Source organism: Gilbertella persicaria, assembly GCF_025201335.1.
Source record: "Gilbertella persicaria strain CBS 190.32 chromosome Unknown B0P05scaffold_5, whole genome shotgun sequence".
In the NCBI taxonomy this organism is placed as follows: Eukaryota; Fungi; Mucoromycota; class Mucoromycetes; order Mucorales; family Choanephoraceae; genus Gilbertella; species Gilbertella persicaria.
This window is the reverse complement of record NW_026251966.1, coordinates 252,097-275,979: the sequence shown is the minus strand read 5'-3', so window position 1 is coordinate 275,979 and position 23,883 is coordinate 252,097. Positions and strand designations below refer to the sequence as shown.

The following is a 23,883-nucleotide window of genomic DNA, read 5'->3' as shown; positions in this document are numbered from 1 at the left end:
TAACGGTATCTGAGAGTAATGCAAGCAAATAATCAACAACATCAGCTTTGATTTTTAATATGTTCTTTTGTGCCTCAAAATTTGACTGTTGCGAGAATGAAGCCTCAGCGCAGTAACTTGGAGTTTTTTTTAGATCATGCAGCTCTTTTCTTTGAACAAGGTTTTTTAGATGAAGAGGACTTTGGTTTAATACGAAGCTACTTTGAGCTAAAATAACAAAAAATACCAATCAAGAGCACCTCTGGCTGCCCTAATCAAAACTCAACTAGTAATTCAGCCATTTTAAGGCATTTTACCTTGTCATATTGACGCTTCTCCATCGCTTTTGAAGTATTTCTTAGTTGCAATTTCTCTCTGTTTATAAAAAAAAAAGAAAGAAAAAAAAACCATGTGATGCATCAAGTTCAATGAAGGAAATAAATCAGGTTTATCAGAAGTAAACTGGAATGATTCAAATGTAAACCGGCTTATAAACCGGGTTTAACTGACTACAAGATCAAACAGTTTGCTCTTTTGTTTCAATTTCCATGCATTTGATAAAATAAAGGTTTCTTTATGATGTAAGAAATGATGAAATGTAGTCAATTAATTTTGCTAAATAATCTTCTTTTTTCTTTATGAAATTGGCTGTATCCACAGCCTTTTCAAAAGTAACATGCTTACCCAGATATGGTCACTCTTTGAAGTGAGCATTGGAGTGGACGGAATATTTCCTTTTTTGTTTGTTCCAACAGATGAGTGTGACATGCGATCAGGCTATAGGCTCTCTTGCAAAGAAAATGCAAGAAGAGATCAAAGAATTTGGCTCATTCAATGACTGCTATGAAACTGACTGCAAGCAGCCTGGCCTAGTGTATTTGAATGCGATTTGCAATGATTTTCAAACCCTTAAATGTTACTTAATTGAATACTCAGCTCTGGAGATTACAAAGACAGTACAAGCGAATTTGGTATGCATTAATAGCATACTATTCATTCTGGACTTACTATTACTATCACTATTTAAATTATTTAAAAAACCGAAAATACACTATCATTAGCTATGCGAAGAAGCCTATTAGTCGCGAAGATGAAGAAAACAGAAGAAAGCTTCTCAACAGTAGGGTACAGTGTTTAAAAGAAAGATAGCTATCTTTGTGTTTGGGTCTTGTTTGGCTAGTGATACTGTAACTTCGAGAGACACACAAAAAACTAACGATAATTATGATTGGCACATTACCTTATGAACGCAAATTTCATGTATTTAAAAGCGAGAGCATATTGAATGATTCATCCATTCTATCGTCTTTTGATTGTAGACCAACTCTGGCTCAAAGGACCAAGAAAAACTCAAGTGTTTAACTGTTATCCATATTGATTATTCAGGCTCATAGAGCAATACAGAAAAGAAAAAAACTTGGCTCATTTAGCTAAACTATCCAATAACATTCGTTTTGTCATTATACAATTTTTCATTTGAAGTCTAAAATCAAAAGGTTGAGGGGTTGTATACAAAGTTTGACGAGAACAGATCACTTGGGATCAGTTTTATACCAAACATCGGATAAGCCAAACTCTTTCATCCGTTCTTCTTTTTTTTTTTTTTCGCCTTGAGACGAACGTTACTTAGTCTTGACACACAATATGCCATTCTGCTTGGCAAGTTCGGTTTTAATATAACAATTTTGAACAGGCAATGACTCACTTGGCAATACGCTTTTTTGCTACTTTATGCAATAGTCTAACCTTGTAATTCATCATTTAGGCTCATAAGTCGCGGTATCATCCAGTCACACTCATGCACATGATACAAGGCATTGCTTACTTCAAGTAAGACCTTTGTGCACATAAATTCAATCAAATAAACAAAATGAAATATGTCTGATTCATATAAGAAAGAATGAAAGAAAGAGAAAAAGTTTAACATTAATGTTTTGAGATACTCACGTCTATCCCAGAAACAAGCAAAGTGATACAAGCAGAGCTTCTCTTGTAACAAAAAAGCCAAGGTCTAATTAAAAAAAAAACCCCCCGCATGCATTGTTTAAGCCGTAAAATTCAATAGGCGATCAAACTAGTTTTTTTCTTCTTTGTTACACATCTTCTTTACCAAAATATAGAGTTTAGTAGCGATTAAAAGTGAAAAAAAAAATAAACCAATAGACGGAAACTAACGTTGTATAAAAGAGAAAGGGGGTCAATAGAGGGGTGAAGAGGAGATGCAGATATGCCAAGAAAGATGGTGATATGCGTTTGCACATTTTTTGAATATTTGCCAAGAGAGAGACAGAGAAGATTAGTTGAAAAAAAAAAACGCTGTAATTTAAATAGGAAATAGCAATAGTTTTGTCGATCTTTTCATACCTCTGCCAAGAAAGTGAACACGCATATAAAATAAAATAAAATAAAAAAGAGACTTACAGTTTTTTCTTTTTCTTCTTTCCTCTCTTTTCTTATAAAAGTATACTACAATGACCAACTCTAATTCAATTTTACCTTCTCCCCCTTCTTCCCCTATTGAAGCAACGCCAAGAAAACGCTCTTATTCAATCTCATTTATTCAAAACGAAACCTCGCAAGAACCCATCAAGAAACATAGGACAATTAATTCAGATACACTCAGAATCTACCTTGAAAAACAAGGCTCACCCAACACATGCGACCAACACCACTACCGGTCTCTACTGAGCTGGGCCTGCATAGGTCGCTCAGCAGAATCCATAGAACAATTGATGGATTGTAACCATTTGGATATCAATCTACCATCCGGACCTCATCACACGACAGCATTACACGAAGCCTGTCTGGCGGGATTTACACAAGGAGTCAAGCTTTTATTGCAGCACCCTGATATTGATGTCAACAAATTAGATGGCCGAGGTAGAACAGCCGTCCATTGTGCAACACAATCAAATCACTTGGCATGCCTTCAACTCCTGTACCAAATGGGTCATGCACGCCTTGACCTTTTTTGTGGTGAGGGTAGACTGGCTATTCACACAGCTGTACTTTATGGCTACCATGACTGTGTTGAATTCTTACTGGCGTCCAATTCACCTATAGACATGATCAACACAGTGAACACACTTGACTATAAAAGCACACTGGAACTAGCTATTGTTGCTGGTTACTCAAGCACACTTGAATTATTACTTCAGCATTCCTCTGGTCATCAAAAAAAGACAGGCTTAGTGTCCTTGGCTGTTGAATGGAACCGTATCGAATGTCTACAGTTACTGATTCAATATGGCTGCTGTTTAGATGACAATAGCCTGCTAAAAGCAGTACAGCAACGCAAGATTGACATGGTGCGTGCCTTGATCAATGCCGGTGCTCAACCCTGTCTATCCTCTGGATATAACCCCTCCTTTTTATATGCTGCTAATCATGGGTTTCTAAATATGATCCCTCTTTTGCTCACATTAAATACATCCAAGAGTTGTATTCAACAAGCCTTTGTCTTGGCTTCTACCATAGGCTTACGAGACCCATTGACTTCAGTGATTGTCCAAACACTCAAGTCATTAGCAACTAAAAAATACCAAAAGAAATAAACTTTTTTTTTTATTTATTTATTTACACACTTCATTGTTCATTTTGTTCATAATGGTGTCCATTCATAGTTGGTGGTTCAAACACAGATTCCAAGTGTCGAAGAGCAGCTTGTTGCATCTCATTTAATTCTGCTTCGTCACTAGGATCAGCATAAAACTCTTGTCCGTCACTGTCTTCTTCTTGTTCTGCCATAAATTCATGATCAGGATGAAGTGCTGCACATTCTGACATGGCCAAATAAATGCCTTCCACTAATAGAACATATGAGTGTATATAAATAGGTATATATTGACTTACAAGCACCACTGTCTTGAGGTACTAAACGGAGTTCTGTCACTGTTTCTTCTCTTTCTTGTTCGTCTTCAGGTAATGTTTGGTTAGGAAAGAATAAGCCTGCATCTAATTGACAGTAAATACTAGGTTGACCATCTTGTCTTGAGATAGCATGGATAATAATGTCTGGATATTCAACTGCGATACCAGACTGAGCAGAAGGTGAATAAAAGTAAAACTGTCTAACACAGGTATCAGTATATACGCGTATTGTCTTTATGACTTACTCTTCACACACACTCAAGTCACCCACAATAGGACCTTGGTGACCTGCTAAAGGAGGAGAAATAAAAAGTTGAGTGTCTTTTTGAATATGGCGAGGCTTTGAGGAAGCAAGATCAGGTGCTTGACTAAGTAAAGTAACAGTCATGATATTTAAAGAAGAAGAAATGAAAATTATTAATTTTTTTTTCTCGAATTTTATAGTATGCTTATGAAATGACAGGTTTATTTACAATACAAAAAAATTGATATCTTTTAAAACTTGATGGCAGACTTCTTGCCCTTCTTCTTCTTTTCTCTTAACTTTCTGGCATGTCGATTACTACGAGGTCCACTTGTAGAAATCTTCTTCTTTTCGCCCAAATCCATAGCATCTTCTGCTTTTTTGTCTGTTTCTGCTTCCATATAATCACCTACACTTTCCTTCTTGGCAGCTTCTGCTTGTGCCTTTGCTAAGCGTTCGAGACGAGCATCTTCAACAGGCTTAAATACTTGTTCTCTCTTGATGGCTACATGAATCTATAAGACCTAGGAAATACATACCGTACCATTTCTTACCTCTGGTTCTCTTCTTAGTTGCTGATCTTAAACTCTTGGCCATGTGTCGTTCTTGATGAAGGGTAGAGGGATGACAAGAAACTTTTTTTTTCTTTTTATAAAAAAAATCGAAAGGCAGTCCGAGACAGTCACTTCCATGAAAGGAAATTGCCTGTGAATGCATTTAATGCAGCCCTTCTCTCTCTCTCTTTCTTTCTTTTTTTTTTTGTCTTTATGAGCTCTTCTTCTTCTACCTCACCTCTAGATATACCCCAGTTTGTTGTCATTCATGATAAGATACACAATACCTATAAGCATCCTATTATTCACTATGTGTTTGAAGAAGAAGATTTCCCAAGTGTACCTAAAGATAAACTGATTCTTGTCGACCTCGATCCTGGCACACAACTCAAGGGTGTAAATAGCTATAGTCCTTATTTTCAAGTGACTGATTGTGTATTGGAACAAAGTCCTTTAAGTGACCAGTTTGAACATACAGCAGCCTTATTTAACTTGACGATTGAAGGCGTATCTGCTCCTTTGCTGTAAGTTTCAAAACAATCAGGCTGTATTTATATCAAAAGTAGAAAAGAGGCCATTGAAAATATTCGACCTATCAAAAACAATGATCATTTGAAAGAGATACTGTTTAACTTTAGAAGCAGGTAACGTCCTTCTTTTTTGTTTATGTTATCATGCTAAACCTGACTAGAAATGAGATGATCAAAAAGGTCTTACAAGAACATCCTATTTAAATTTAACCCCTCTCTCTCTCTATTGAGTCAGAAAATAAAAACTCGCTTATGATTGGTTCAAGCCAAAAATACATTTGTGTATCCCGTAGTAGGGCCCCTCCAACTTTTTATCTTTCTTTTTCACACTATGTTATTCTCATCCAGACGCTTGTTTCAACTTACTCGTTCACCTAAGCTTGTTCGGTTCAGTTCTTCCTGTAACAATAAAGTACAATTAGAAACAAGTGCTACAACCACAACTACCGCTACAGCAGATAAAAAACAAAAACCACCTACCGAGAAATTACATTTTATGCCAGTTATCAATATTCCAGAAACTGAACTAGCTCACCATGCATTCTTTTCACTCCATAGACCTCTGTTGGGTCTATCAGATCAAGAAGAGCGACCTTTCTTTTCTGGTAAATCAATAGAAGAGTACAACCAAGAGAAACGTAAGTTTATTATAGTTAAGGGATGACGACATTAACATTTTAGTAGTGGATATGGAACTGAATGATTATTTAATGGATCAGCAGCCCTTTGTTGAACCTGGTCAGCCTAAAATAGAACAAGAAGAGATGCAAGTATCGTTTGAAATAGAAGATGTTTATGAAGAACCAATGCCTGTATTTCATATGCCAGAAAGCAATGATATACTTAATTTCCTAGACACAATAGAAAACAAAATGCATAAAGAACATGCTAAACTAGAAGCTAAAGAGTCCAGGCAAAGGAAACAAGCTATCATTAGACGATTTCATGCAAGTAAACGTTCACTAAAATAAAATAAAATGAAAAAATAGTGGGTGACTCAATATAGTAAATACTCACATGACCCCTCCCCTTTTTATTTTTATTATTTTTATATTTTCCCTCTTTTTTTTTTCTTTTTTTTTTCTTTCACTTTCAATATGCTTCCAATCGAATTCAATTCAATCGAACAATTAAAAAGTGAACAAAATATATTCAACCATAGTACAAGTAAAAGGAAACATGATATCCTGTGTGTGCATATTCCAACATCCTGTATAAAAACAAGAACAACAGCCCACAAACCTTATAAACAAGACAATGGTCAGTTAGAAACCACTTCCAAAGTGCCTTTTAACTTTTCATTATTGGAAAATGTGCTATTTGTATCCACACTGAGTGAATGCTTGACGCGTTCCTATGATTTTATCGATTGGATGGACAATAAACAACACTCTTTTCATAGTCACAATGCGAGACGTACGTCAATTCAATCGGATGCTTATTCAACGGAATTGATCCGAAGATTTAGTTCTGGCAGCACAACCAGTAGTTTATCGAGCATTTCTTCTTATTTCTCATGCCAGGGTGACGCACAGACTCACTCTAAAGATGACCCAGGTCATGATGGTTGTGACACATTACCTATATGGGCTGATCCTAACAGAATAGCCGAAAATCCTACTCGATTTCAATACCTGATGGCTTATTTACGCCAACAACAGTTCCCTCCTTCTTTGCCTCTTCAAAAATCTTGTTTGTTCTATTTTAGTCAAAATACATCTGACTATGTAAATGCGATACAGTGCATGTTGCAGGTCGATACAGTCTGGAAATTCTCTTCTTGTTGGCGCACATTAAAAGGCTACAAAAAGCCTTCCGAATTCAGTATCAATCAGAACCTGTATTGTTTTGTGCAAGGTGTGCAACCCATGTGGGAAGACCCTGTGAATGCAAAAGGTGGTGGTAGATTAGTGATTGTTTCTCATCAGTTGGACAACCTGTTTGAATGGCTACTTTGTGCTTTTGTGGGTGGTCAGCTTTATGATGAAGGCTGTGTCGGTGTCGTTGTTTCAAAAAAAGCGCACGGGGATCGAGTTGAGTTATGGTTTGACCAATACATGACACAAGAAAAAGTGCCTTTACTCAAGTAAGTTTGTCAGCTTGGATTATTCATGAACTTATGTGATATAGAGAGAAACTGTGTAGTTTATTGTCCAGCAGTTGTCATCATGAAATCAATTCAAGTCGCTATAAAAAGCATTTTCTCTAACAAAACACCTATTTCTTTCTTTTGATACCAATTTGTAATACCACCAGGGCTTTATTTTATTTATATTTATTATCTTACGATTTATCTGCTTCAACCATTTTACCAAGTAACTCGATAATTTGAGCAGGTGCTTCTACTTGCCAGTTAGCCATACTTTTCTTCTTGGCAGGACCCACAGTAATAGAATAAAGATTGGATTTTGTATCATCCCATGTAGTAGATGTATTGCCTTCATTTACTTGATCTTGATACTTGGCGAAATAAGTAGCTGACAAGGTACGGAACATGTCTTCATCTGTCTTATCATCACCAGCACAGACAATGAAATCAGGTTGAGGACTCAAGCTCAAGATGCGCTTCACCACTTCACCCTTATTGATCATCATTGGACGGACTTCCAAGTTCTTTTTACCAACCAAGATTTCAACAGGCATTTTAGAGACAATCGTGTTCTCCAAATGGTTTTGACATTCTTTGGCTTGGAATAGACCATATTCTTCATCTGCCATACGGTAGTGCCAAGTAATAGATGACTTTTTGTGTTCAACAAAACTGCCTTCTGTACGTTCTGTGTAATAGTCAAAGATTTCTGTCACATCCTTTTTCCAGCTCATGTCAATATCTTCCAATACATTTGTCCATTGGTTTGAACCAGCAGGCTTCAAGAAACAACCGTGCTCACCACTGAGACCGAGATTAGTGATACCACCTAACCAATCTTCAAGACAGGCTTGATCACGACCTGAAATCACCCAGACTTCATTACGAGGATCGTCACAAAGTGTTTGGAGATACTGAAGCATTTCTTTAGAGGGCTTGGCATCCGTAGGCACCGACACAATAGGAGTAAGGGTACCATCGTAATCAAAGAACATGACACGCTTCTTGGACGTCTTGTAACTTTGAATAAAGGCAGCAGGATCTAAAGCAGGTGTTGTTTGAGACTGAAGTGAGAAGTTCTTGGTACTCTCGACTAATTGCTTGACAAAGGATTTGGCCCAATAAGAAGCAGAGTGTTCGAGCACGTAGTTGAACAATTGTTTGTGACGGGTCAATTTGTCTTCAGGGCTCATGGTCAATGCGTCATAGATGGCCTTTGCCACACCAGCATAGTCAAAGGGATTCACAATCATGGCAGCACTAAGAGAACCGGCAGTACCTGTGAATTCAGACAGGATCAAAGGGCCATGGGTTTCTTGTTGACAGATAATGTATTCGAGCGAGGTGGTGTTCATACCATCTCTTAAGCTGGTAATCAAGCCTACATCAGCCACAGACAGCAAGGCATAGTATTCATCACGATCGACGTCTTGGTAGTAGTGATGAACAGGTTGATGTTGAAGATTACCATAGACACCATTGATATGACTTACGAGTTCAGTTACCTTTGTCTCAAGCTTCGAGTTATCACCATAAGTGGGTGTAGTGACTTGGACCAAGACCACTTGCTCACGGAATTCAGGGTAATCCTTCAAGAACTTTTCGAATGCGTGGAGCTTTTGAAGTACACCCTTGGTAGAATCCAATTTGTCACGACCAATAATGATCTTCTTGTCGGCATACATGTCACGAATGGCTTTCATCTTGAGAGGAACAGCAGGTTCACGACGGAATTGATCAACACGCTTAGCATCAACACCGATAGGGAAAGTGCCGACAGAGACAATATGACCATTTACATTCACACCTGTCTGGGTGGACTCACAGCCAAGGACACGCGTACAAGAACCAATAAAATGACGAGCATAAGAATAAGTCTGGAAACCGACCAAGTTAGCACCCAAGAAACCATGAAGAATTTCTTTGCGCGTTGTCAAACAACGAAAGATTTCTGAACTAGGGAAAGTAGCGTGCAAGAAGAGACCGATAGGGGCATCATGGATCTTTTCTCTCAACATTTCAGGCACCAAGAGCAAGTGGTAATCATTAATAAAGATGATATCACCAGGACGATATTTAGCAGCAATGATCTCAGCGAATTGTCTGTTGACAGCAACATAGTCTTCCCAGTATTGCTTTTCAGATCTACCATCTGCATCATTGGTCCAGACCAAATAATGAAACAAGGGCCAAAGTACTACATGAATTGGCTTAGTCGCTACTTGACAAAATCACAACATTCCTTACCTTCTTTACAATAACCTTCATAATGGCCACGCGCCTTACTATCTAAAAAGACAGGCAAGATATTACCATTTTGCATCAATAAATCTTCAATCTTAGACTTGTCGTCTTCTGTAAGTTCTTCGTTGGGAATCAATTTCTTGTTGGTTTCATCCTTGATAGGACCTGTCCAACCAATATGCAATGTTTGGTATTCTTCACTTAGGCTTTGAAGACCAGAATTCAAGGCACCATGACCTCTGTTTTGAACAATGGTCCATTCTGCAGCGCGAAATTTGGCACGTAAAGTACGACCACGGACATGGTGACGAGCCACTTTGGAGATAGGTGCAGCATCTACATTATCAGCAATGCTTTCTCTTCTACCAGCCATGCGTTGAGCTTGTTGTTGAGCTTGTTGTTGAGCTTGCTTTTGTTGTTCAAGAATACTAGGACCAGATCGAGAGATGTGATAAGGGATTTGATGTGTAACATTGATAATACGACCTGAAATTTGAGGCATCTTACCAGACAAAGGCAAGTAACCAGCAACTTTTTCAGCAGTAAGAGAGGGCATGTTTAGGAATAAAGAAGAAGAAAGAAGAAGAAAAAGAGAGAGAGAGAGAAAATGTATATAAATAATCATTGAATTCAATGGCGGCGATACAAAATACGATTGTGCATGAAACATCGAATAACTTGTCAGTTCATCGGAAAAAACAAATCATGAAATAGACTCTAAAGTGTTTCTTTTCTGTTATTTGATTACTATGGGCGAGTCATTTTCTTGTTCTCTACATGTTTATGATCAAACACACGAATACACGAAATAGCTGTCGTTGATTCATGTGACCGAATTATGTCATCATCAAGATAGTTATCTAGATCTATTTCTTGACTGGTTACCAGTTTATTGTATGACATAGACACACACTCATTCTGTCTAACTCATATATTCAGGCACTCTTTGATCTACACATCGATAAGAAAAAAAGAAACAGAGAGAGAGAGGCATTCAACATAATTATAGAAATTCATCATTATGTCACTACATGTTACACTGTAGTGAATATTTATTCTGTGAAGATAATCATGCGTGTAATTTAGAGCAAAGAGTGTAAGTCTGTTCAAATATTTGCTATTTATTTTACGAAAAAAAGAGACACCTTGCTCTTATTATGAATTACAACATTGATAGAAGATAGCACCATTTTTTTCTACAATTTTCTAGAACTTCATGACGGTAAAATGATATCATCTGAGATTATCGGAGACTGAATCATCAAATACTATTCTTTATGAACATATACGCTCGTCATGACCATTATTGATTCTTTGTAAAGAAGTTTTTGTAGGCTGGATAAAAAAAGATCCAAAGAGAATATATAAATAGACAATGAAGGTTTTCTTTTTTTTTTTTTGAAAACCAGTTTCTTTATTTTTATTCATTGGATTCATAATGAAAGAAAAAAAGGGACATTTAACTGAGAAGGAAGGATTATGAGAGAGAAAGACTGGAGTAGTGTTTATTTTTCCCTAAAGAGAGCATATATTTTTGACTGTCTTGAGAACTTACAGATAGATTTGAGAATGCTTCGCTTGGAAGAACATGGTAGAAGAAAGTAATCAATTGTCTTACGAAGAGTATCCAGCAGCAGTACCACAAGAGAGTCCCAACAAACCTACAACATTGTTGAGAGCATCAATTGCTACCAGAAAGATTAGTCAGGGCACCATACCTTTAGCTTGTGATTAAAATGGTCATACACAACCATATTGAATTGATCAACCAAAACAATGCGTAACTATGCGTGCAATGGCAGCATGGAATCCAAAATTGCATTTTAACGAAGAAAATCTGCCATCACCGAAGTTAACATCAAAGATGTCATGTATTATAATAAACCTTACTCGTATACACCTCATACATTGAATGGCAAAGAAGTAAGTAATTACTTACAAGGCAAAAGAGACTGCAGTTGTCTCAGCCAATGACAAACAGACTCAGATGCCTTTATCCAGTTCGACAAAACAAGAAAATGAACAATCCAAGAATGAGGACGATAATATGGAAATTGATATTGATGGAAGTGATGAGGAAAATGACATTGAGGAAGTTGTAGCTGTATTGACTGACAATCCACAAACGGGACCAGATCATATGTTAAACACTAAGCAAAATAACCAAACATTGCAACAGAATAGAATGGGTTTAGGCAATCCTTCTGGTAATTTTCCAGGAGATGAAACCTACACCCCACATTAATCTAAAAATGACTCAAAAACAACTACAGATAGCCATACTTAACTGTCGTGGTCTCATCAAAGCACATGACTCAACAAAATGTTCCTTATTCTTTCGATTTATACGCTCGACTCAATCTGATATATTCTGCTTTCAAGAAACCCACGCCAATTCCTTAAAATCCAAATCTATACTCGATACTATGCTTCAAGTTAAGTCTAGTATATGGACTGAACATTGCGGTATTGCATCATTTAATTCAAATTATGCTATACAACAACATGAAGAGATTACTGCTTCAGACAATAAATTGACCCTTGCTTCTGTCTCTAGCTCTCAAGATCTTTCTCCACCAATTATGTACATCCTCAATATTTATGCTCCTGTTGAGAGGACTGGTAGACTCCACTTCTTTAGGAGTTTAGCTGCTCACCAAGCTATTATGACTCAACTACGTTCTTTCACTATCCCAATCATTATCGTTGGTGATTCGATTATAGTATTCACAAACAATCAAACATAGATGCAGATTGGGCCAATCTATTATCTACACTAAACCATGACTGTTTTAAACATGAACTGCTACCTACCTTTGTTGGCACCACTAGTAATCGTAGCCATATTGATTATATTTTCTGTTCGTTGCCACATGCATCAAATATCAAATCTATTCCACAATCCTTTGTAAAGTACAGCTGGAAAGATGATGCTCTACTGATGATCCACTATCAGATTTCTTCAGTAGCAATGGGAAAGGGATCCTGGAAGGGTAATCCATTTTTGGCGAAATTGGATGCCTTTCGAGAGGGTCTTGCAGATCATACAACAAAGTATGCTGAGCAGAAAAACCTACTGAATCAACAGTCTGGCAACTCAGCTCAGAACATTTGAATTAGTTAAAGGCACAAGTCAAAATATACACTCGAGGATTTCAGTTAGATCCACTTAATCGGAAAACTAAAACCATTAAGCGTTTGCAATCTAAACGAAACAGAATCCTTCGAGAGTATAAAAATACAGCTCGCTTATCGTCCTTGCTACCTTCAGTAGAATCCTTACTCGATACACTACAAGAAGAGATGGCTGCAATTGATCAGTTGAAGGCAGGCAAGGTCTGGCGTGAAAAAGGAGAAAGATCGGCTGGCTATCTAAAATGATTGGCTACTATTCGTTCTTCTCAGAGACCGACTCTTGCACTTCGCGACCCACAAACACAGACACTAGTCTCTACAACTGCAGACATAACCATTGTCATGGTTGACTTCTACAAGGCTTCTACAAGACTTTGTACAAACCTGACCGCATCAAGGTGAGAGATGTACGGTCACTTCTGAGTTCAGTTCATCGTCACATTACTCCTGAACAAGCATCCACACTGCACTATCCGTTCACTTGGGATGAAATATTGGAAGCAAGCAAACGCTCTCTTCGAAAAAGTAGTCCTGGCAGTGATAGTTTGCCTTATGAAATTCTTGGAACTGTACTTCGTATCCCTTGCCTAAAGCCACTTATTCTTCAGGTATACAATGATGCTTTGTCACAGTCTCTTTTTCCTGACTCTTGGCTAATATCATTGATGTCATTGCTTGCAAAATAAAGGGTGATTTGACATCTGCAAGCAATTATAGATCAATTCAGTTGGTCAATATAGACAACAAAATCTTCATTAGATTCCTTAACCAGCGCATCATGTCGATAGTATCTCCTATGATCAATCGCCACCAACTAGGATTTATTCCTGGCAGGTTCATTGCTGAACATGGTCTGTTGACTCAAATGATGATGGAAAACGCTGCCTTCAACTACAATGAAGATGATCAAGATTTAGGACTACTACTAAACCAAGAAAAGGCATATGATCGGGTTAACCTAGAATACCTATCTCTTGTCTTACGACACCTTGGTTTTCCAGCAAAACAAAATTCGCATCAACATCAAAGTCTGAGCCCTCTCTCTTTTAGGTAGAGATATGAGTGACAAGTGATTATTTGTCTTAGAAGACCTTGGAATTAACAAGATTTGGTATTCCAAAGATGCTGATCCTATCATTTACTTGGGTTTCCCTTTGCTTCAATCTTCCACATAGCGAACAGCCTTTTTCTCCTCTTTTATTGGATCTTTGAAAGCAGTCGCTGACTCGTATGCTAGCCGCAACTTGTCAGTACTAGGACGTGCTACTGTAGCCAATATGCTCATTCTCTCAAAATGCTGGTATTTGCTAGGAGTAACACCTGTTACAAAAGCTATTCTACAATCCATCAAAACTGTAATCACCTCCTTTGTTACTCATGGCATTTTTCCTGGCTTAAGTTGGAAACTGATGATTACCCCTAGATCCATGGCTACCAACACTGCCACAATGATTTGTTGTACTATGGACCTTATTCCGCGCAATGGTTACACGTACATGCCTAGCTCGATTGATTGTCTTTTGCTAGCTCTCTCTGTAGTCATCTCCCCTTCCACATCTTATACTTTGTCTCCGAAACTACGGTCTCTACTTGTTTCTGCCTTATACGCCTACCGTCCCCAAGAACATTTCCTCCGCCCTATTGTAGAGGCTAATCTTTCTCGAGATCTTTTCTTTGTTAACCGAAAGTTCCTTTGAGCTGTAAATGATGGTAGATGTCAGCTAGAGTCCTTTTTTCAACAGTGTCTAGTTCCTTCTTCCCTTGACCTTTACAATTCTGTTTACTTACCAGCCATTCAGCGCTCTACTAGCCTTTATTCCTTTATCCATGCCTTGCGCTTACCAATCACAAACCCTAAATTTAATACATTTCAATATGCTTGACGCTCCTTTAAAGCCACGTTGGTGGAGGCCTCTTTGCATGAGACTGTTGGTCAATTCTTTGTCTCTCCTTCTGCTTGGAAACTTTTTTGGTGCATGACTTTTACCAGCGTACAGTATAACACCATTTATCGTTTGATAACTGTGAAATCCCTACCAAATCCCTTCTCTTCAGCATGACGCTTTCTACTGCTCCTACCTCACTTTGTTCCTTTTGTCAAGAAGTTGAAACTGCCTTTTATTTTTTGGGACACTATTATTCATGAATTCCTTTGGCCTGGCATCTCTATTGACTATATCTCCTCCCCCCTTCAATCCTTGAATTTTGAGAGAATCAACATCAATAAGTCTTGTCCCATCGAAGTTGAAACGCTCCTTATTCTTGTACTCTCAGAGCTTTGGAAGACCCATTGGATTAATATTCATCGAAGGGAACCTTTTCTTGCCAGTATAGCCTTCAATCAAACCCTCCGGACAGTTGGCCGCCGCGCTGCTGAAGAGACAAACTGTCTCGACTGATTCCTTCATCTCTCTTATTCCCCCTTTTTTTTTGCATGGTTTTCTTTCTTTTATTTTACACAGTTCCTGTTTCATCTTTGATTTTCTTATCTCTTATACTTTCTCAATAAATCATTGTCGAGCACCTCTTGTATTTTTTTTTATAGGGAGCAACGTGCTCAAGTTTATTAAGTGAAGATCTCATGATTCCACGACTGTGTTTTTGGTGTTTTTTTTTTCTGTTTTGAAACTGCCGAGCAGTGATGTAAGGGAGAGGTGGAGGAGCGAAACTCTACATAGGCAGTGGGGGGGGGAGTGAACAGTGTGGGATGCCCTTCTTAACGAAGGATTCGAACGTAGCTGAGTGGATAAGAGAGAGAATAGGTTGGAAAATGGGAGCGGTTAGGAAGCGGCTATTATCGAAAACCGTTCGCTAGTGAGCACGCCAAATACCCAAGAGGGTACAGCCAATAACGACTTCGGCGGAGGGGACGGTGCTAGAGGGAAGGAGGGGGGCGAAGTGTAAATGATATATGGACTATTTAAGCGGATTAAATTGTGAGGAGTGAAATCGCGATCAAAGAAGAGACACCATACTCGCGAACCTCTTTCTTGTAGCCCTACGGTGCTACAAAATACGTGTGGCAAATAAAATCATTTAAAAAAATCAAGCTTTTGCTGAAAACTGCATAAAGATGCAGTTACAAGGTTTTTTACTCATATCTTATCATTCCCATAGTTTAGCTAGCAAGCAAACACATTTACCAATAACTGCAGCGTCTGGAGTTCATTTTGAGTATTTAAGCTTGTTGTTGGCCCTACTTTTGTCAATTAATATCAAAAAGAACATCAAAAGTTGTCAATTTAAAGATTTTCATAAATAGTACCCTTTGATCGAAAGGTCATTTTGACCAAATTTTATATGTCAGTTTTTCTTTGTTCAAATCACTTTAAAGACATCGCACATGTTGGTGAACATGGTTTGTAGGCATTCGGAGTATTTATACTTGTGTAAACAGGCTTTATGCTACCTTTATATACCGAGGAAAAAGAAGGAAGTATGCATGAATTGTTGCCTTCTTCACTGTTGAAGCAATTTTTTGACTGATGTCTCTGCTACACGAACAAATTGTGTAATACTAGATTGCTTGTTCAAATAAAATACCCTATTTAAAAGGCACTTGATCGTCCTAAATCAAAAAAAGTGAATGTTTACTTATAAAAATTGTCAGAATATTGGTAAACTTACTTTAAATTCATGATGCACGATATACGAATGATGGCCTTTGGCACATGTATCGAGCATAATACAAATTGCCATATACTTACAACTCCAATTTAGTTACTAACTTTTTCTATACTAAAATATGTATTCAACCCAAGAGGTAAATTTTCATTTGCATGATTCAATGAAGTCAATGGTATGTTGTCTTGAGAAAAAAACCAATCACTAATGCACATGTATATACCTGACCTAGAGCATTTTCTCTTGTTACTATATGCCGTTTGGATTATTTTATTGATTATCAAATCTGTTGAGAATATATACATCTACAAGATCAATAAACACAGCATCAGATATACTACAGAGATGCAAGTCTAACATGCAATTATAGTTGGAACTATAATATGCTAGAAATAAGAACAAATCTACCTCAAATACAAAGTTCTAGGACTAAAAATCGCTTAAGGCCTATTGCTCATCATCAAATGCCATTTAATAGCATAGATGAACATAGATGAGCACATATGAGCATAGATGAGCATGGATGAAAAGAATAATAATAAAATATTCGTTTTAAATTTTCAAAATTCAAATACATTTTCATTTTTTTTAAATTTTATCAATTTTTTTCATGATTGATCATTTCTTATCATTTTTTCTGGATTCAATCTGGTTCTTTTCAAATCAAAGATACTACAGTCTAAGCGATGGAAGAAATTCTTTATTGAATGCAGAAATCTTCCTTCAAATTGGAAGAATTTCTTACTCATTGAAGGAAAATTTTGTCCAAATCTTTATTCGAATATGGAAGATTTTTTCCATCGATGGAAAAAAACATAATTGGTTACACTGTATTTTTCCTAACCAGAAATTCTTTTCTGTTGACACTAACAGAATACTTGTGTATTGGTATTGATTTTGTTAAATCCATACTCAAAGTTTGTTGATTTATTAATTTTATAGAAAAGGCCCTTTTGAAAACATGGCCCAATGTGGCCTTTGACTGTTTGGACTCATTAATTCATAAGAATAGTTATACTAAGCTGAAAATGTCTTATGAGAACAGGGGGAAAAGAGGAATAGACATGATATATAGAGGTGATTTAGGATAGAAGCGAATGTATAGAAGCTCATTCAGCGCTCCAATAAAGTAAAAAGCGGATAGCCTTGAGTGTGTTTGTGAGGAAACAATTAAAAAACCTTTGAAAGACAAAAAGCTTGGCCAAGGGCACTTTTGCATTCTCTAAAGCCATCTTGAACAATGCCTAAGGACGGCGCTTGGCTTTGGAAAAGTTCCTTGATGCATGTTTTGAGTCTCTTTTTGGAAGAAGTCGTCAGACTAATTAAGTAACAATTGACTGAATCAGTTGGGCTGCCTTTCTTACGAATTGGGACTACTTGTGCTACTCGTCAACAGTGAGGTGTGTATGGCCAACACCAACATAGATAAAAAATATGGAAAATCAGGAGATCACTAAAATCTGTGATATATATACAGAAACTAAAGCTAGAGCCATGAGGAAAAATCACGATAAGAGCCGTAGATGTCAGGAACTTCTCATGAATGTAATGGATCTACAAAAAAAAAAAAAAAAAAAAACGTATTCTAAAGTCTGCCAACATTTATGCCGACATGCAAGTATGCCATTTGTGTACTCAAAAAAAAATTTTTTGAAAAATAATAAAAATCACTTTTTGAAATGCATCAAAAGTAGAAATTTTTATTTTTTTATATTTTTTATAATTACAGAAAATAATTTTCTGTTTCAAATTAATAAAAAAAAAGACAATTCTTCAATTTTTTAGTTTTAAATAAATAAACGAGTCTGCCAGACAGGAATTCGTCTTTTGAACTAAAACAGTAAAATTATCGTCTGGCAGACTCGTTTATTTATTTAAAACTAAAAAATTGAAGAATTGTCTTTTTTTTTATTAATTTGAAACAGAAAATTATTTTCTGTAATTATAAAAAATATAAAAAAATAAAAATTTCTACTTTTGATGCATTTCAAAAAGTGATTTTTATTATTTTTCAAAAATTTTTTTTTTGAGTACACAAATGGCATACTTGCATGTCGGCATAAATGCTAATATTTTTATTATTTTTGAAAATGGTTTTTTCTTTTTGAGAGAAATCTATTACACTCAACGAAGACTTCTAATGTTTGCGGGTTTTGCAAAATTATTACTGTAACTTTCTGCAATATATATTCGATCTATGTGCTGAGCACAATCTCACACAAGAGCATAGATGGGACTTAACTAAGGGTGTTATTGTCATACGTGAGAAAAACATCATTGTAAATATCCTCTCTGGTGTGGTCACTCCATTGCAAGACATCTTTTATTACCCCTGAGTTTCTTTCTGAGCCAGAGGCATCTTTAGCCCTAAAGACTCGGCGCAAGTACGTTTTACTGAAGTTTGCTCAACTATGACCATACTGTTCTCTATTGGTGCAAATAACACTTGTTTTTCTAGCTTCCTGGAACTAATCTCGAGCGTATTTGTCTAGTTTGATGGCGACTCATTTGGCTACCTAGATGTAGCCCTGAGCCATGCTTTTGTGGCGTAGACCTCTATCATTCGCATGTTATCTTATGTTTTTATATAGTCACTATGTTCAAATAACTCACAGCATTTGTTGAGCAAACCTCTATAAATTCCCTCCTATTACAGCTTGTCTCTATGAAAAATGCTACCAAAAACACTCTGCCCCTTTTAGAAAACGACCAAATGTCTCTCTTCCTTCTTTGGCTACAGACATACGTCCACAAACATTGCTATATCAAGACTTTTTCTTCTATGAATTTCTTATCCTTGTTCCTTTAAGGAGGGCTTTAGCCTAGTCTAGTTTAGTTATTCTGATAGATTGACTAAATCCGAATAATTTAAACTATGCAGATATAAAATTGTGCCATTTGTGTTAACAAAAAATACTTTTAGAAAATAATCACTTTCAGGTAGAAAGTAATCAAAGAAAAACTTAATTTTTCACTGCAGCGTAAGCAATGAAAGAAGCATGCACTCAGAGATACAAGATTTTGACTAGATCTTCACTCAGATACAGAAAATTTCTTCATGTATTCTTTATAATTTTGCTCTTGAGCCTCTGCTGCAAACCATACTTACAGACAATCAGCTCACTAAATACCGCTTCAAATTCAACCTGACTGATATTCAGTCGAACCTGCAACCTATTAAGCTTTTCAATTATGCCGATGATACTCTGATATTCTTTCACGACCTAGATGACTTACTTAGGCTGCGCTCTCATCTCCACAACTACTGCAATGCCTCTAATGCCAAAATCAACTTCAGCAAAGTTCGGACTTTCTTTCTCTTCCAGGCAGAGATATGAGCGCTAAGTAGCTATCTGCCTTGGAAGACCTCGAAAACAACAAGCTGAGGGACTTCAATGATGCTAATCCCATTGTTTACTTGGGATTCTCTTTGATTCAATCCTCAACACAGAGACAACCTTCTTATCCTACTTTGTTAAATATTTGAAAGCTGTCTCTAACTCTTATGCCAGCCGCAATTTGCCAGTATTAGGGCATGCTATTGTGACCAATACTTTACAATCTATCGAAAACGTAATCACCTTCTTTGCTACTCGTGGCATTTTTTCTCACTGGAGTTTAAGACTGATGACTGCACCTAGAAGATTTGGTGGTTTGGATGTCTTGGACTTTGATATCTAACAAAACCCATTGTACTTCCGTTGGGCTCATCCATTCATGCATCCAACAGCAGGGCATAATCTGGTTCATGATTTTTTCATTCCTCATTGCTGCCAACTGTTTCAAACGAACAACATGCTGCTCTGCTTATTTTTCTCTCGAGCTCGTCCACATATACTAAGATACATAGTTACCAACACCGCCATAACGATTTGTCGAGCTATGAACCTTATTCTGCAAAATAGTTGCACCTACATGTTTAACTCGATTGATTTTTTCTGCTACCTCTCTCTGTAGTCATTCTCTCCTCAGCCTCTTATGTTCTGTCTAAGAAATCACAGTCTCTGTCTATCTCTGCTACATACGCCTACCATCCCCAAATACATTTCCTTCGCCCCGTCGTAGAGGTTAATCTTCCTCAAAACCCTTCTTTGTTAACAAGACGTTTCTTAGAGTTGTGGATGATGGTAGATGCCAACTAAAGTCCTTTCTTCAACAATGCCTCATCCCCTCTTCCCTTGACCTTTACAATCCTGTTTACGTACCGGCAATTCAGCGCTCTACTTGCTTTTGTTCTTTCAACTATGTTTTGCGCTTATTAATTAGAGCACCAATTAAATACCTTTCAATATGCTCGACGCTCCTTAAAAACCACATTGGTGAAAAAAACACTTCATAAAAGTGTTAGGCAATTCTTCATTTCTCTTTCTGCTTTGGGATTTTCAGTTGCATGACTTTTATCAGCGTACAGTGTAATTTTATATACCGTTTGGTAACAGGAAAAGTTCCTACCAGATTTCTCTTCTACTACATAACACTATACACCGTCCCCAACCTTTTTTGCTCCTTTTGTCAGGAAGATGAAACCGTTTTTTACTTCTCTCAGCGTCTCGAAAATAATTTTTTCGAGACCAACATTATTTGGTCCAGCACTTCTATCGACGATATCTCCTCAGCTTTTCAATCCTTGGATTTTGACAAACTCAACATTAACAAGTCTTGTCCAGTTGAAGTTGAAACGCTACTCATTATTGCACTTCTAGAGCTTTGGAAAGCCTATTAGGTCCATACCCATCGAAAAGAACCCTTCCTTGCGAGCATTGCCTTCGATCAGAGCCTTCGGGCAGTTGGCTGCCGCGGCGCTGAAGAGGCAAATTGTCTCGAATAATCCCTACATCTCTCATTTTTATTCTCCCCTTTTTCGCTTGATTTTTTATCTTTGTATAGTCTTTGTTTTTTATAGCAAATCATTGTTGAGCACATCTTCTTGTAGCCCTACGATGCTACAGAATACGTGCAACAAATAAGAGCTTTTGCTGAGAGCCGCATAAATACGCAGTTATTTCGCCTTGACGTAATGATAAAAGTTGTAGATCTTTGCTTTCTGAGTCTTTGATGTAAACAGCACAGCAACTTTGCTGCTTAAATCTTGAGAAAATGCGCAACAATGTCTATGATGTTTTTCGCTCATATTTCGCCACTTTTGTAGTACAGTTAATAAACAAAAGCATTCACCAGAAACTAGAGAGTCTGATGCTTATTTTGAGTACTTAAGCTTGTCGATAGTTCTATCTTTTGTCTCGTGGTTCCAGAAAGAAATTAAAAGTTGTTAAAATAAACATTTTTATGAGTAATCCCTTTTGTGTCTACGCTTCTTGTCCTTTTTTTCCTTATAATTCTATAGTTTTTTTTTTTTTTGCACCTTTCTTTTTTCAAACTAATGGTTAGACACTTATCCTATAGGGGCCAGTATTCACAGCCATACAAGTAAACTATAAATTTTTACCTTTGGATCAAAGGCCATTTTGACCAAATTTTGCTTGTCGTTTTGTTTTTATCTTAAATCAACTCCAAAGGCACTATGTGTTATTGAACATGGCTTCTAGATGTTTAGAGGATTTATGTGTGTACAAATAGGCTTTACAATGCCTTCATACTGTCTAAGAAAAAAACAAAGATTTGCACGTACTGTTGTCTTTTTCACTGTTGAAGTATTTGTTTGTCTGGCATCTCTTTTACATCAATAAGCAATATGCTATCAAACTGCTGATACAAATAAAACGTCTTATCAAAACACACTTGATCTATTGAGCTGGTGAGTCTGGTTATTTCTAATAAACATAGACCTAGGACAGATCGAATGGCTAAATTAATGCTTTAAGGCTCAGAAGTCGTAAACATAGTTTTAAATATGCTTCTTTTGGTAGATGATAGCTATACAAGTATTCTTTCCTTACAAATTAAATGACAGCAATGAGAAAGAAGCGAAAGGGAATATCCGTGCAAACATGCTGGTGAAATTTAATAAGTTTAACAAAAAGTCTACAAACGAGGAAACAAAACACCATCCAGTTCTCCTAATGGTCTTAAAGACTCAGTAAGAGAAGCAGCGTCTTTAAAGTAGCGATGCTCTTCTGAAACACCTAAACGAGTCAATAGACTTGACATCTTGGTGGGCATCACAGGCTGCAATAAGATACCAGCTACACGACAAGCCTCTAATGAATAAAACAAAACTGTGTTCAGGCGTTCTTTTTCCTCAGGATTTTTAGCCATATTCCACGGCTCATTCTCTGTAAAGTGTTTGTTTGCCTTAAGCAGAGTTAGTATTTTATACTTTAACAAAAGTTTTACTTACTTGAGAGACCATATCAAAAATATAGCCATATGCCTTGCTAAATTCACGCTCTTCAAATGCCTTATTATAGTTTCCTAATATATTTGAGTATGTGATTTCTTACGTATATATTTTACCTGCTGTCTCACTAATTTGCTTGTGCAACATTTCATCTCTAGGATCAACACTACTACTCTTTTTAGGTACAATACCATTAGGAAGTAAGGATTTTGCCGTGGCTCTGTTCAACAAGTTGCCAAGTTGGCCAGCAAGATCCTTTTTATATCTCGTACGAATCATATCCTCAGAATAATCTATACAAATTAGTTCCTGAGATCTCGATTCTGCTTAATTACCTCCATCATCAGCAAGACCACCATCACGTACAAGGTAATAACGTACAGGGTCCACACCATAATCCTTTAATACCTGGAAAGGATCGGCCACATTACCCCTACTTTTTGACATCTTTTGTTTACCCATTGTCCAATGTGCATGAGCTAAAATTTGTTTAGGCAATGGTAATCCTGCAGCCATAAGAAAGGCGGGCCAGTAAATAGCATGAAATCGGACAATATCTTTGCCTACAACTTGAACATCTGGGGGGAAAGCATCTTTGTTGGTACTGTCCTGTATCCATGGGTATCCGGTTGCTGTAAGATAGTTTGTAAGTGCATCTAGCCACACATAGATCGTATGCTCTGGATCATTGGGGACTTGAATGCCCCAGTCAAGACGTGATCTTAATCGTGAGACAGACAAGTCAGAAAGACCAGCTTTCACCCAAGATATCACCTCATTCTTTCTATTGTTGGGTACAATGGCTGTAGGGTTTTGTTCAATCCAATTCAGAATACGTTCTCCAAATGCTGATAATTTAAATTTGTAGTTTTCCTCTGAAGTCCATTCAACACGCTGACCAGATTCAATAGCAACCATGATTTTCTCGCCTGTTTTTTCATCCACAGATTCTTGTACTTGATTGTTTGCATAAAAGGCTTCGTCTGATACTGCATACCATCCTTCATGCTTTCCTTTATATAAATAACCATTTTTCAATAACACATTCCATAATTCATTCACTGTAGCAATATGCTGTGGGTTGGTAGTACGTTCAAAACTTGTGTATTCTACATTAGCAGCCTCACATAATTGCTATATATATATTTTTTAGCATCTTATATCATTAGATTTGAAATTACCTTAAAACTTTGTGATACTTGGTTGCAGAATTCAATAGGCTTCATTTTGTTTTTTTCTGCAGCTTGTTGAATCTAACATGAATGAATGGATTTGGTACTTATTACTCTGTACTACCTTCAAACCATGTTCGTCTG

At 37.0% G+C, this 23,883-nt stretch overlaps 7 protein-coding genes across 7 annotated transcripts; 3 read left to right on the top strand and 4 right to left on the bottom strand.

The window, feature by feature from the left end:
- The first annotated feature begins 2,351 nt into the window (after positions 1 to 2,351).
- Positions 2,352 to 3,558, top strand: B0P05DRAFT_526871 (ankyrin repeat-containing domain protein). Its single transcript, XM_051576478.1, has one exon. It carries the CDS (start codon positions 2,451 to 2,453, stop codon positions 3,531 to 3,533), a length of 1,083 nt encoding a protein of 360 aa, XP_051438382.1. The 5' UTR covers positions 2,352 to 2,450; the 3' UTR covers positions 3,534 to 3,558.
- B0P05DRAFT_526868 (regulator of volume decrease after cellular swelling-domain-containing protein) lies at positions 3,522 to 4,237 on the bottom strand (the record flags this gene model as incomplete). Its single annotated transcript, XM_051576477.1, has 3 exons — positions 3,522 to 3,785; positions 3,832 to 4,049; positions 4,095 to 4,237. The coding sequence occupies 3 exons, from the start codon at positions 4,235 to 4,237 to the stop codon at positions 3,565 to 3,567; spliced, it is 582 nt and encodes a 193-aa protein (XP_051438381.1). The 3' UTR covers positions 3,522 to 3,564.
- A 59-nt stretch (positions 4,238 to 4,296) lies between these two features.
- B0P05DRAFT_526867 (uncharacterized protein) lies at positions 4,297 to 4,785 on the bottom strand. Its single transcript, XM_051576476.1, has 2 exons — positions 4,648 to 4,785; positions 4,297 to 4,598 (listed from the first exon to the last, which is right to left on the bottom strand). Exons 1-2 carry the CDS (start codon positions 4,688 to 4,690, stop codon positions 4,345 to 4,347), a joined length of 297 nt encoding a protein of 98 aa, XP_051438380.1. The 5' UTR covers positions 4,691 to 4,785; the 3' UTR covers positions 4,297 to 4,344.
- Positions 4,786 to 5,508: 723 nt separating this feature from the next.
- Positions 5,509 to 7,386, top strand: B0P05DRAFT_583798 (translation initiation factor eIF 4e-like domain-containing protein; the record flags this gene model as incomplete). The annotated part of the gene is made up of 4 exons (XM_051582287.1): positions 5,509 to 5,815; positions 5,862 to 6,128; positions 6,432 to 7,263; positions 7,308 to 7,386. The coding sequence occupies 4 exons, from the start codon at positions 5,509 to 5,511 to the stop codon at positions 7,384 to 7,386; spliced, it is 1,485 nt and encodes a 494-aa protein (XP_051438379.1).
- Positions 7,387 to 7,460: 74 nt separating this feature from the next.
- B0P05DRAFT_463194 (glycosyltransferase family 20-domain-containing protein) lies at positions 7,461 to 10,066 on the bottom strand (the record flags this gene model as incomplete). Its single annotated transcript, XM_051574153.1, has 2 exons — positions 7,461 to 9,463; positions 9,514 to 10,066. The coding sequence occupies 2 exons, from the start codon at positions 10,064 to 10,066 to the stop codon at positions 7,461 to 7,463; spliced, it is 2,556 nt and encodes an 851-aa protein (XP_051438378.1).
- A 3,763-nt stretch (positions 10,067 to 13,829) lies between these two features.
- On the top strand, positions 13,830 to 14,342 carry B0P05DRAFT_462859 (uncharacterized protein; the record flags this gene model as incomplete). The annotated part of the gene is made up of 1 exon (XM_051574135.1): positions 13,830 to 14,342. A coding segment is annotated over one exon (513 nt), but the record flags the coding sequence as incomplete, so codon positions are not given.
- A 7,909-nt stretch (positions 14,343 to 22,251) lies between these two features.
- B0P05DRAFT_577344 (tRNA synthetases class I (M)-domain-containing protein) lies at positions 22,252 to 23,793 on the bottom strand (the record flags this gene model as incomplete). Its single annotated transcript, XM_051581777.1, has 5 exons — positions 22,252 to 22,521; positions 22,568 to 22,641; positions 22,684 to 22,860; positions 22,903 to 23,701; positions 23,749 to 23,793. The coding sequence occupies 5 exons, from the start codon at positions 23,791 to 23,793 to the stop codon at positions 22,252 to 22,254; spliced, it is 1,365 nt and encodes a 454-aa protein (XP_051438376.1).
- Between the last annotated feature and the right edge of the window lie 90 nt (positions 23,794 to 23,883).